General features: G+C 39.0%; 1 protein-coding gene across 1 annotated transcript in view; it reads left to right on the forward strand.

Annotated features, from left to right (window-relative positions):
• The first annotated feature begins 5,799 nt into the window (after positions 1–5,799).
• LOC117952270 (voltage-dependent T-type calcium channel subunit alpha-1I-like) overlaps positions 5,800–14,582 on the forward strand; it is a 237,219-nt gene continuing 228,436 nt past the window's right edge. The window contains exons 1-2 of the mRNA XM_034884421.1: positions 5,800–5,893; positions 8,233–8,425. Coding sequence (XP_034740312.1) covers positions 5,891–5,893; positions 8,233–8,425 — 196 coding nt within the window. The 5' untranslated portion in view covers positions 5,800–5,890. The remainder of the gene's footprint in view (positions 5,894–8,232; positions 8,426–14,582) is intronic.

Here is a 14,582-nt window from a genome sequence, read left to right on the forward strand (position 1 = left end):
TGTGTGTGTGTGTGTGTGTGTGTGTGTGTGTGTGTGTGTGTGTCTTGGAGTGGCTGACATTTTGAGCTGGGACCAGATTGGTGTTTGGAGCTCACTCCTTTCGCTTCAGGCTCTCTGTCAGCTCATTTACAGCACTGAGAGACCAGAGAAAGGGAGAGCGAGGAAGCTTAGAGAAAGAGAGTAAAAGAGAGTAAAAGGTTAGAGTAGGAGGAGAGCATTTCTGTGGAACGATGGAGACAGCCAAAGTAAAGCCAAGTTTAGTTTATTTCAGTTACTTCTTAAAACAGAAGTGAGAACGAAGATGTTTGAAGCATAGATAAGGGGGTTCATTTTATAAAAACAGATTGAGAAATGGATCTCAAGCAAAAAACATGATTATAAACAACATGTTTAAGATGACAGATTCCCTTAAAACTGGAGTTTTTCACTGAGACATAAAGGAAGCACTGTCCTTTTCAGTATGAAAATGAGCAAGCTGCATGGACAAACAAACTCCAAGTGTTTGGGCCAAAATGGTAACGAGATGTAACTGCTCCAGTTCCGTGGACTTCAACGCCCAGAATCCTCTAATGTGCAATCAGTCAACTGGCCATGGCATGCTCATACTTGGCCCAGCTGTTCTGTGATCAATTAAGCTAAATACTACCAAAGTGTTGGGAGCGGCAGAAGATCTCACATTGGCTTTTGGAAGATATTTTATCTGCAGTCAAATAATGGCAAAAAAAGACCAAATTGATCGAATCAGTGGTTTGGAAGACGCATTTTCAATAAATAATTGCAGTGAGCACTAACCTCTGTCGAAAGCATTGAGTTCCATGTGACTGCTTACCAATAAAAAGCCCCCCATATTTATTACCAGTTGAACGTTTTATTGTATGGTAGCAGTAGGACATTTTGGATTTTCATTAGTAACTTAATGAGCTCTGATATTGCAAGGATAGTTAAACGGTGAGACTGAAATTAATGAGATTACATCTGGATTACATGCTGTAGTATGTCCTGTGAATCCTTCATGTGTAGGGAGCAATCTGAATACCTCTAGCAATGAAAGATGAGAGGTATGGTAATTACTGAATGTAAATACATTAAATGGCGGTTGCTAAAAAAAGGCAACCAAAAGCAGTATCAATGGGTATCACATGGCATTCAATTGATATCAATTCTAAGGTTTATTAACTCTAATGGATAATTCAATTTATTTTGTCATGCTTGAGGTTTTGGTCACCAATCCTATTGGTTAGTAAAAGCTGATTTTGTTTGCCGCCCTAAGTTTGTGACCATTGACTTTGTGTCAGGCTTATTTATAGAAAAGTCACATTTTCAACCAAAAGTGAAGTTGCTGCCAATAATCTGCCATGTTTGCTGCTGCAGCCTCAGCACAGGGCCATCAGGGCAAAGTCTGACTGTACAGCGGAGCAGAAAGGCAGGAAGATAAGCCGCTGCACATGAAGCTCTGCGGCCTTGTTTTGTGCACACTGTCAGCTGTCAAGATGTCTCAGTAAATCAGGCCAAAGCCCGGTGCACTCATTATAATTGGCCATTAAAGTATCATCACAGGCACAAAAGAGCATAAGTCTCCTCGCTTGCCGATAGAGAGATGGACACGCTGTACAATGGGAGCTGTCTTAGGAGAGCTCCGAGGCCCGTAGATTTCCTGGAGCTCCAGGATGATGAGGTGGCTTTCTCTTCCATCGCAGCCGAGTCAGGGGCCTTCAATCTGGGCGACACGGCCAGGCAGCAGGCCTTGGGAGTAGCGCCAACTCCTCCATATCGGACAAAGAAGGACATCATGTGTGCGTGCTAATGGAGTTAGTAACATAACACATTGCACATGAGGAATGATGAAGAATGCATGTGTCAACGCACACACACACACACACACACACACACACAGTGCCGAGCTATTGGCTGACTGTCAATATAAATGCAGTGCTGCTGAGTGCAAAGCAACCACTTGGCCCGCCAGCGTTACTGCAAAGCACCATTTAACCGTGTGTGTGTTTGAGTGTGTGGGAGAGTGTCTGTGTGTGTGAGAGAGTGCACGTGCATGTTGCGTGTGCATGTGTCCAGGTAGGCCAAGTCTGTAGGTGTTGATGAGTCTGCAGTTGGAAGGACTTTGTGGAGTATCTGTGTGGGCAAAATTTGGTGTTCATTTAAGCATCACAATGGGTTGAGTGTGTGTTGTTTATCTATCTATCTATCTATCTATCGATCGATCTATCTATCTATCTATCTATCTATCGATCGATCTATCTATCTACAGAGAATAACAAAAATGATAAGATGCCACCTTGTTCATAAAAACTACAACAATAGACATTTACATATGCATACATAAAAGGATCAGTGCATCAGAGAAATGATCATCTGCCTCACATTATCACATTATCAGCTAAGCAGCAACAACTGAGGTCTGAAGCAGCAAATAACTCTCTTGTCAGACACTTTGCCAACTTTAAATGGCTGTGCAATTTTCCCCAAGGAATCTGCAGCAAATCACTGCCATCAATCTTTGAGCACAGACAAATAGACATGAATATCTTGCATCTTGCTTAATATCTTAAGGCCCAAATCTCATAAATGTGTGATCAGTCAATTTTAAACCTTTATATCCCAACCCACATGGACTCTATGTGAACCTTTCTTCCTCACACACCCCCACATCTATGGGCCAGCACGACTGCAATTATCTATTTAGTTCCTCCACTGCTCAAGAGCACCCTGTCGCTATTTAGAGAGCAAGGGGAAATGTCAACGAGTCAGACTTTATTAGGACTTTCTTTTCCACTTTTCACAAACCGGAGGCTCATGATTGTTTGTTTTCGGACAGTTTTTAAATTGGATTTTTTTCCCCAGAATTTTTTCATTTATTTTTTAACAGACATTCCTCCTCAATATTTTCTGATTATACGGTACCGCCAACGACGACTACATAGTATCTGTTTCCATCAAAACAGAGCGAAAGCAGAAATTCAGAAAATACATGTTGGAGTATGCAAAGCTTTAAAAAAGAAACGTAATGTCTCATGATATATTATCTCTAGAAGTGCATTACTCGACCTCTTTTTTTAAATTAAAGTACTCACTACTATCAAATCGCAATACTAGTAGAATCACAATAAATGAAAATTGCAATACAAATCAAATCGTCACTCATGTATCCAAACAAAAGCATATCGCCTGAGCCCTATGCTGCTAGATTTCAACTTGGGTGAAAAGACTGTAGAAATTGACCTGTAGATGATATGCTAATACACCCCATATACTGGCTTGTCATTGTTATACCTTTTCAATATAATGGAGATGAACATACAAACTCAGCTACAGAGGGGGCATTTTGTAAAATCTGATTTGAATCCTGCCTTGGTCTATAAAGTTTTATTGTGAGGTCTTTATGGTTTTTGAGGGACTGTTCTACCCAAAGTAGCATTTCTGCCAAAAACATAAACAATCTGAAATGACGGTATGCAAAAGGTCAAAATAAAGACATTTAATTTCATCCTCAGTAAGTGTGTTTTCTTCCAATTGAACAGATACATTGTGAGAAAAAGGAAGTCAAACTATTATTATTTTTGTTATTATTATAACCTTTATTTATTCAGGGAGGGCCATTGAGAGCGAGCTCTCTTTTCTAATGATGCCCTGATTGCAGCACAAATAAAAGGAAATAAAAACAATCTCCACAAATTACAGTACAAATAAATAACCGGATCATAAAACAATACCCAAATTAAAGTATGTAAATTAAACGAAACCAAAAACAAGTGAGAATTGCTGGTAAAGTATTGAGACCTTTAAAAAAAGACTACAAAAGTTTATTTTTAGCAGAACTTATGAGTTTTAACCTTGCACAATAATGTCGTTGCATTATTTTATACATTTTAAACTGATGTTTTTATCTTTCTTTTATTGTCTTGCATGTAGCACTTTGAGGTTTGTCTTAAATGTAAAGTGCGTTACAAAAAAAATGTATTATTATTAATATTGTTAGATATTAAAAACAAGAGCAGTCCCTACGTAACACATTGTCAAGCATCATCTTGAACATCTAGAACAAAAAAGTTCTTCTAATTTGAGAGAAAGGTCACTTGGTATTATAAAGTTTGTCTTATACTTTTCCCCCATTCTGCCTCTCTAGCTGTCCCTTCCTTCAGCCACACTCTCCCTTCCCCAGCATGCATTGTCATTCTCCATCCATCCACCAGATGACCTAAGGCTTTCCCCCCTGCAATCACCTGACTCCCTCAATTACCTGCACATCTGTTTCTGAGTTCCCCCATGAGCCCTCGAGTATATAACTGTCCCATGTCAACTGGTTCCTGCAGATTGTCTCTGGGTACCATATCCCTTGGCTCTTATTTGATAGCTCCTTGACTGAGCTTTCTCGGCTGAACCGGAAGTTGTTCTGTCCCTCCTTGGCTGTCTCAAAGCTCTTACTTCTGCCTTGAGGACCGAGAAGGGATCATCGAGGAGCTATAGGTGAGGATACACAATAGCAGCCTTTCCTGAAGTTGTGCAGTTGAAGTTTTCCCGTCTGTGTTTTTAAAATGATTGACCTCTACAGAAACAAGACCAGTAACCTACTTCCTGCAAAGTTCTATTCTTAAGCTGACATTCCTACATGTTTTGCCTACAAAAACCCTTTAATTAATATAACTGAATATTCATGTTCAGATGATCCAAACCCAGGACCCCATGTAGTGATTACACAGAGGACAAGAACGGGGCGTCATCTGCCTTCAAGTCTTATGGGACGACAGCTCTAGAGCACTAGTGTGTTGTCTCTTCTGCAGTGTCCTCCCCTGTTGCAGAAAAGAGCAACTGATGGGCTCCGGAGGAACATACAGACAGATGGGCAAAGAACACACACACACACACACGCACGCACGCACGCCTGCAGAGCACCAACCACAGAGCTGCATGCGTCTTACATTTAATTATCCATGTAATGGTCTCACTGTAGTGACATAGAAGAAGGGAGTGAGACAGAGTGGAAAAAGGAGAGAAGGGAGGGAGATTAGTCCTTGGAGAGTGAAGGAGTTTCTAGCTTTTGCCTCTTTATAATAGAGACTGTATGTAATGCAGTAAAGATAAACTCCTCTCACTTTTCTGGTGTACTCTCCTGTGTCTATTCGAGTTGATTGTTTTTGTGTAGATATATTTAAAGCACTAAGCTGTAGACATGAAGAGTTTTTGTGTTTTAAAACCCTGTACATAATACAGGCTATGGGACAAATCAAGGATGGTAATGAGGCCTAAGTTTGGGATCAAACATAAAGCATAACAAAAACCATGTTACGTTAGAAATAGAAGTAATGAAAACTAATTCATAATACTAAACACAGTCTTTGTAAGCCTTAATGCAATCTAAAAACTGATGAAAGATGTACAGTGGTTTGTAGGCTACAATAACAAACATGACTGTTTAAAATAATAAAAATGACTATTAACTTATAAGTAGGCTATTTATTTAGTTTTTTGTAATTTCACTTTGACAAACTAATAACTGACATATGTTTTCTTTGCTTCTGTGTAAGTCGGCCTAGGTGAAATGACAAATATATATAAGTATATAATACTAGATCAACATTGCGCACTTCTGACCAGAGAATCAGTGAAATTGATACATTTTCTTTTCAAAGATCAGGCAAAGAAACTGAGAACAGCCATAATCATGCAGTTACAAAGTGAGCTGTCTCACACTAAAATAAAAAGGACAGTGTCCCGACAGACCCGGTTCTATTTTCTTAACTTGAGCGGTGCAAACGGCCAAGCATCCGGGTATTAGCATCTACAGATGGGGTCATGGAGAAGAAACAATTTTCAAATTGAAGAGGTCAGCTCAGCACCTGTCTCAGCCCGGCAACCTTCAGCAGTAAAAAAAGAGACTATGGTAAGACAGTAGAAAACACAGATTTATCTGCTTCTAATTATCTTGATAGGTTGTCAGGGTAGCCAACTAGCTACTTCACATAAACAGCTGAAGGCCAAAAATGCTACTTCTAGCTAGCTAACCAAAGATGTAGCTAGTTTTATCCTTTATGCATTTGTTAAGCTATTAGCTAACGTTAGATAGCCTAACGTTTAATTTGCATTAACATATGACATTAACTCACTAACGTTACTTAACTGTTTTGAAGACTTGCACAATGGCGTTTGCGTTAACGTTTGTCTAAAACTCAATACACGTTAGTGCTACTAGCTGGTTGTAGAATAAAGTTGTATTCATGCAAAAGGATGTTAAACAGCTTGCGTTAATGTTAGCTAAGTTAATGATATTATAGGGCCAATAAATTAATGCATATAGCTATATGGCAGTATAGACATAGACCAATATTATTGTCTCAATATTTTTGTCAGTTAGTCATGTGGATATCACATAGGCTACTACAGTGTATCTAGCTAACATTTTGCTGTAGCTATGGTTGCAATTGTAAAGGCATACAGAGATAGCAGAAGGTTCCAGAGGGTAAACTTTTCCCCTGTTGCTTGCTAACATCTTTGGCAGCTGTCTCAGGTGCCAATAAGCCTACATGATGGATATGGTGTGGCTGTTTAATTTCTATCATGCACTATCACTTACCATGGTTGCTCTAACATCAAAATGGAACATTATCAAATGTTCTTTTTCACAGAAAATGTTGTTTGACTTGGGTGGGTTTTACTGCGCTTGCACAAATGATTTTGGTTTGCAAAATACTGTACCAATACTGTGGTGCCTAAACCAAAATCCTCTTTTGCTGTCTCTTTAGATCTGCATGTCTCAGTGTATCTTTTTAAAATAACAATATCTTCTTCCTCACTATGCATATTACGTGAGGATATAATAGAGACATGTAGATGCTGTGATGATGGAAAAAGGAGGATGGAATGATGAAAAGAAGAAATATTAAGGCCATGAAGTCAGGATTTGGCCTAAACATTTCAAAGTCTACGATAATCAGTACGCATATTAAGTGAAATCACACTTATGGATGGCACTGAAAAGAGACAATTTAGCCTGATCCATTTTGGGTTATTTAATTGAGGGTATTACTTAGGCTAGTTAAATACTGTAAGGTGTGAATAATTTCAAATTATATGAAGAAGTTCATATCAAAGAACATTTTACTAACGTACCATCTTAAAATAAATCAAAGCTTTTTTTGTGGGGGTAGGCCTATAGTTATTGTTCTGTCTCAATTATCCCTTTCTTTCTGGTTCCTTTTCATTTCGTTCTCATCCCTTGCTGCGTTCTGTCTTCTATCTAAAGTAGAACAGATAGAGAAAAAAGAAGTCAGAATGACTACTGAAACTACTCTCCACAATAATTTCATGAAGTTTAAAGTAGCTTTGGTACTTCAACTCTGTAACCATTACAAGAGACATGTTAGACTAAATACCTGTGTTGCTTTTCTGCGCCAGCCCAGGAATAGTGCATACTGGCTGGGGCTCTCCACTGTGGTTTACAGGCAGTGTTCAAGGGTGATAGCTGACCTTTTAATGCACTGATTTGTGTACATTAGCTTTTTTGGGCACTTAATTATCTTTGTGGTGGTCATTGATTTTCAGTCAAAACTGCTTTGGTAAAAGTGTATTTTTTGACTGATCACTTCATATGAAACAAATCTCATTTGTTCTGCATCAAGCACAAATGTTCTCAGTGTGGTTTGGAATACTAAATAGCCCTTGGGTGATATGTTAAATGCCAAAAAGGTCACAGTAATAGGAAGTAATTTTTTAGCATACCTGTGCCTGTCTTAGTTATTGCCATAAACCCCACCCATGAGCAGGATTGGGCATCGAGAACCAGTTCCAACTTGGAATTGTTAAAAAAAAAATGTATTCCATTGGAATCGTTTAGAATAGTTTTTTTTTCAAATCCGATCAACGGTTTCAAGTTTAACATCCGCAAATGTCGGCCACCATATTTTCAGGCGCTTGTGTTGCTGCCAAAAATCTTTTCCTTTATTTTACATTGAAAATGGCCAGAAAAACTGTATATCACCATTGAGTCAAAGTAAGAATTTCTTCAGGCTCTTATATGTGAAATATGCATGTGACCCGTTTTAACTCCACCCGCCAAAGAATCTGAATTAAAAAAAGAACTGGAATCGAAAGGAAGAATCTTAAATATTGGAATCAGAATTGTTAAAATCAATCGATGCCCATCCCTACCCATGAGCGGTCTTTGACCCATGTCTGAGTGTGACCTCATTCCAGTTTCTTTTTCTAATGTTGTGACATGAACAGGCCCATTTGTTGAGGGCACTGCACTTCCACCTCAAGGTCACTCCAACTGATGCAGAGCCACAAGTGAGTTTAAATGGAGGAGGAACAGGCTCATCTGCAATGCCCCCCCCCCCCTGCGGAGGCTGTTCAATGGCCCATCATCAGGCTAGCCCCAACCAACATCTGTTACATGGCATCTGTTGCACCCTTCCAGGTAAAAAACCCCCCAAAAAGTCTGTTTGTTACACAGGCTGGTGTTATCTATTTAAGTTTTTTTTTATAGAAGATTTGTTGTCTTTAATTGGCTGTACTTAATGTTATAAAGTACAGCCAGTAATAAGTCATATTTAGCAGAACATTTCTATTTGTTATGTAAAATCTAAAGGGCCAAAGGCATCCTGAGCAGAAAATGAAGTCACACTCTCTCTATGTGTTGTAATCTCAGCTTCTATGTTCTTTGTTGTGATAGCTGATCTGACCAGGTGTGCGTGTGCATGTTGGTTCATGGTATTGCATTTGAGTGCCTTGTGCGTCAGTATCTTACGCCGAAGCGTGTGACAAAGCGTCGGGATTCGACGAGTTGGGGAACGGTCTGTGAGAGTCGTGTGGAGTAGGGCTGCACAATATTATGAATATATGCGATACGCGATAACGTTGTTGAATATTGCAAAAAAAATATTCACTTGCGATGAATAAATCTATATTAAAAGTGTACTCAATTCTGCATTTCTGCTGCTTTCAGTATTCTGCTAAAATACAACACATTGCTTGTTGGATTTAAAACAACTGGGAAAAAAAAAAAGTTAAAAAAGTGCATTTTTTTACTGATATTTTCTTTAAAGTAAGAAAGCAAAGCCCTGCGTGTCTTTCGCGATATGTCACAGGATTTCGCGATGCATATTCATTGCGCCAGTTAATATTGTGATAAATATTCAAAAAAGATATATTGTGAAACCCCAGTGTGTTGGCAATCCCAGACCACTTTCTTCTTCTTCTGAGTATCAAGTACAGCTCCTTTTATGAGTCCCTCTACACAAACGACATACTTAAGAGGCATACACAAGAGCAGTCTGTTGTTGTGTATGCCTCTTAAGTATGTCGTTTGTCGTTGTGTAGTCACAGGGTGAAAGGGTAACCCGATAGAGGACAACCTGCGGCGAGTCCTTACTTTGATGAGGACTAGTCCTCGGGGCTTTCTTTTAATGTGTGATCAGCACTTGACTGTTTGAGGAGAATACTGTACATTACGTTACATGTAACGCTTTTATCCATAGTGACTTACAACTGATATGTCAGAGGTCGCACGCCTCTGGAGCAACTATGGCGTAAGTGTCTAGCTCAGGGACACATTGGCTAATGTATTGCAGTGGGAATTGAACCCTTATCTCCCACACCATTGGCATGTGTCAACATCCATTGTGCCATTCCCATACACGTGTACTTGTACGTGCAAAGCAAAAGTTAATCACTGTATTAACAATTAAGGCTGGGCAATATATTGATAATATACTGTAGTAGAGGAGTAGATTTCATCTTTAATTCTGGATGTCTTAATATGACTGTGTTATCTTGTTCCTGGTTTTAAAGGCTGCATTACATTAAAGTGATGTCATTTACTGAACTTACCACACTGTTTTAGCTGTTGTATTATTTGCCATTACCCACTTTGTCATTATATCCACATCACTGATGATTATTTATAAAAAATCTCAGTGTAAATATTATTTTGTGAAAGCACCTCTAGTCAACCTTACAATATCAACATCGATGTGTTTGGTCAAAAATATTGTGATATGTGACTTTTTCTCCATATGGCCAATCTTTAGTAACAATTGCATCATGGTATTGTGAAAGTGTTGCAGTCTTGTGTCATGTCATGTTGTTTATTGTTGTGCTTTATGCCAATATATTTCTCTTTACTTTTTTAAATATTAACCTTCATTAATACAAAGCTTATAATTTCAGCTTGCATACATCTGGCTCCAAATTAACTGCTTGGCTCTCATCTTTCACCTAATTAAGTAAATAGCCATCTTTTAAAAAATATTTACTTCACTTTTGTCAGTAGCAGGTACCAGCAGCAATACAAGAGCTAGTACATGTCAATGTGATGTAGAAACAGGAAGTGGACCTTGACTTTCATGATGATATCTAAGTATGATATATGAAGGCCCTATAAAAACACACCATCCATTTTTATGTGTAAGGCAAAGCAACTATGATTTACTCTGAGAGGTTGTGTGCGTTTCTGCATGTTTTACTGAGTCTGCATCACTGCCCATGTCTCCGATTTATCTCGGTGATTAAAATAGCTTTAGATTTTTTTCAAGATTATTTTGTGGGGCTTTTCCCTTTTTTATTATATTGACAGTGGATAGACATGAAAGATGGAGAGAGATGGGAGGATGACACTGATTCGAAGTCAGGCCGCTGCAGGACTCAGCCAACATGGGACAAACGCTCTCAGTGGGTGAGCTAGAGGACAGCTAGCTGTAGTTTTGTGCTAACTGAGTACTGTTTTTTTTTTTTTGAAACATGGCTGAGATCAATGCGGTCATACAGGTTGTTGTACAGAAATACCAACTATTAAATGTCATATTGCTGTGATTAACCTGAAGAAAATGGCAAAAACAAAACTGCTCCAACGCATCCTCCGATCGAGAAATGTCACTCGAGCTGCCTGGTCAGAGCAAAGTTAACCATTCCTCCCTAAATTAAATCAGTGAACATGAGCAGAATGCTAGACTAAATAATGAAATCAAACAAAATGGTAAGTTCATTTGATTAGACCCCTTTTCTGCTCACTCATGTAACAAATCAACATCAAACCCTTCATTGCTTCTAAACTCCTGTTGAAAAATGTAGCCTTTCCTCAACTATCATTATTCTGGTGGCACTGAGATGTTTGGTTACATCTTCTTTCTGCATGTTTTAACTTAGAGCTTCAAAGCCCTTGGTGTTTAGCTGAGTCTACTTTTGCTCTCCTTGTACGTTTGACCTGGACAAGCGTGTGAGCAGAATGCTTAAAATAAAAATCAATCAGGATCGTCTACCTTCTTCTTCTATTCCCTGTGGTCCATCACAGGTATTTATGAGGACCGGATGCAAAAAGAGACAAGTGGGCTTTAAATGGACAGTGGGAACGTGACAGTGGTGCAAAACGAGCGCTTTGCCTCCAGGGTGGGATTGCTCACCAGCGTCTTGGAGGCTGCCTGACCTTCCTTGTTCTGTTTGCAGTGGCAGGGGACAAGGTGAAATCCAATAAGATTTTGATAAACCACGCTGTCACCTCTGCTGTGTGTCTCTGTTAGCGGCTGTGTGTGAGATAAAGGGGGGGATGTCTGAGTGTGCAGTGCTTTGCTGTATGTTAATTGTGTAAAAAAAATGCAACCATAAAATTAAGTTGCAGATGGATCCTGTATTTCTGGATATTGTCTAAATTTGAACTTCTATATCATAAAAGACAAAACTCAGAAATCTAAGAAACATATGTGTGGCTGCTGCAGTATCTAAAGAGCAACATGTTGCTTTTAATTTGGAAATAAAAAGCTCCATGCCGGAATTGTGGAAAATGTAATATCCTTGATAAGTCAAGTTAAAGGTGTCTTTGTGTACTCCTAAATTGATCAAGTCCCACCATCTGTGTTTGAGATGGATGCTTTTTATGTGTCATCAGATAAAAGCACATTGTATGCTGGTTAGGGGATGATATGTGTCTGAAATGAAGGGAGTTGCTAAATGCAAATGTTGCTATTACAAATCTAATCCTGGTTCTACAATGATCATAGTGGTTTTTAACTGCCCACAACTGCTGGGCTTCCCGTAATATGTCATACGGGTTAATTGGACGAGTGATCTTGTTGATATCTCACGATAAAAAGAGTTTAATATAGAGGTTATTTTTGATATACTGTACATTATATTGTGTTCACTTTTCTGTTGACAAAACTCTTATAAAACCATTGCATACTTTTGAAATGAGTAGTCCATCTCCCTTCCATCAACCTCTATTGGCAAACCGTATACAATATCCAGAAATAGCTAGATGTCTGGCACAATCCCCAGAAGTGTCATTTGCTTTACTGGCTGTCGAGAATAATATGTTTCGACTGCCTGTGTTTGCTCCTAACTCACTGCCATTCATTGTTGAGCAACTTAAAATGCAAGTAGGCAAGGGAGAAGGTGCAGATTGTGTAGAAATGCCAAGAAGTTGGCAGTTTTAGTCCCAAAACAGAAAATTGCTTTTGTGAGACCCAAAACCTCAACACCTGGTGAATTAACTGTTGGGTTATTGGCACGTATCAACACACCTGCCAACCCCTCAGAGGTGTAATATGGGTGGCTATTTGTGCTAAGGGACAATGCAGTCTCATTTCTCTTTTTAGGGTTGACTTGTCATGTGTTGAAATTAAAGTCACATTGCCACTCGAAGTAAGAATAATGGACTGGAGGCCTCAAAGTGTGTGTTACGTCTCTGACAAATAAAATAACTACAGTGATTTTCTGGTGTGGTTTGGCCATTAGCCAGAGGTCCATATCTGCCAGCAGAAGGATGGCCTTTAAAGAGAGGAATACTAATTGTTGAATAAAAAGAGAATTTCTTCATCCTATTAGCTTGATTACAGGCAATTTTTAGCAGCTATTGCTACATCAGACGGGAATGAATGAACCAAAATCACCTAGGTCACACAGAGGGTATAAGAGGAAGGGGCTAAAATACATATTTTACTAAAACATTTAACTTCTGCTAGTGTTTGCTGCAAGCACTATTCCCACTGCCTCCAAGCTTAACGAGCTCTAGTGAAGCAAACATTTGCTTCATGGGCAGCATCAGCAGTGATGATGGGGCTGCTGGGCCAAGTGATGCGCAAAGCCAAGGGGAGTACATTTTACAAATAGTTCTCATGATGATGGAAATTAGGAAGATGATGTTGGGCATCCAAACACTACGGGAGTACCGTGTCTGTTCAGTTAGAAGAGATCAGTTCTCTTCAGTGATCTCGCCTATGCTATCTATCTATCTATCTATCTATCTATCTATCTATCTATCTATCTATCTATCTATCTATCTATCAGGGATACTCAACTAGCTATGCCACATTTGCAAAATGACAGTACTCCAGGAACCAGTTAATACATGAATGATAACATTTATCAGCTAAAAGAAAAGGCCCATAATTTGTTCCTTTAAAAATTCTTGCTGTTTGAATTGACTGATGTTCAAAATGTACTTATTAACTAAATGAAGTTGGCACAACGATTGACTCAGCCAATGGGAACTTTCACCTCTAACGTGGAATAAGTCTATACTATAGGAAATGCGAGGTTACTCATAATTGCATCCTACAGTGTTTTGCCCTTTTACTGTTTGTTCTAGTTTATTGTAGTGCCACAATCAGTTTACTTACTTGTTGCTTTGTTCGAAGCACTCTTTTCTCATGTTGTAGCTTATTCACAATTAGTCTTTAAAAGGGGTATTTTAAGTACAATAAATGCCAGTAGTTTATTCTAATCAAATAAGCCCCTAATATGTTCTATAACTCTTTTATATGATATTTTAGTACCAAACATTGTGGATGCTTATTTTGCCGGTTGTGCTGCGTTTTGGTGAACCGTCTATGGACACAGCAGGCGAGCCACATCTGGATTGATATGATTTAACCTGTGTGGACAGCCGGTCTGACCAAAGCAAAAAGGTTTAAGACTGCGGGTTAGTTTTTACCTTGAGAGATGAGCTCTTGTCCGCAAAACCTGACAATTTCATTATGTGAGCTTTCATATTTGTATGATAGTAACATTGTATATTATGTTTTAAACTGTAGGTGAAGCCTTTTGGATGGATGTGGCGGTTTGTGATGCCGATGCTTAATTGTGTTTTGAATGAGCCAAAAGAGGACCTGTTCCGAATGTAGGGGATTAACTGAAGAGTATCTACAGGAACTTCCTGGGAGGCTCAGCACCTGCTTGTGACTCGTCCTTTAGAGTTCTTCTAGAATTGTTCTAGCAATACAAATAGCCTGCTGTATGTTCTTTGCCTCACCACTTCATCACTGAACACGTCCATCTGCTTCCACCTCTCCTCTGGCTCTGCCTGATATAACCTTGTGTGCTGCTAAAGGCTGCAGGTCATGACTCAAGTGTATGGACTTCTATTCTACTGACTTACATGCCAGAATGTCAGCCATATTGATTTGCAATATTTATACTGATGTGTGATGATTTTTCAGTCAAGGAATCTTTGGCGCCGCCCAAAGAGGTTTTATCGGTCTCAAAATGCTAAGATTTGAGAACCAATACACTGTAAACCCTAATAAGTTCATAGAACTCAAAAATTATTTTGTAACAGATTACACAATAATATTTAAGTGATG

Source organism: Etheostoma cragini, chromosome 2 (genome assembly GCF_013103735.1).
Source record: "Etheostoma cragini isolate CJK2018 chromosome 2, CSU_Ecrag_1.0, whole genome shotgun sequence".
NCBI lineage: Eukaryota > Metazoa > Chordata > Actinopteri > Perciformes > Percidae > Etheostoma > Etheostoma cragini.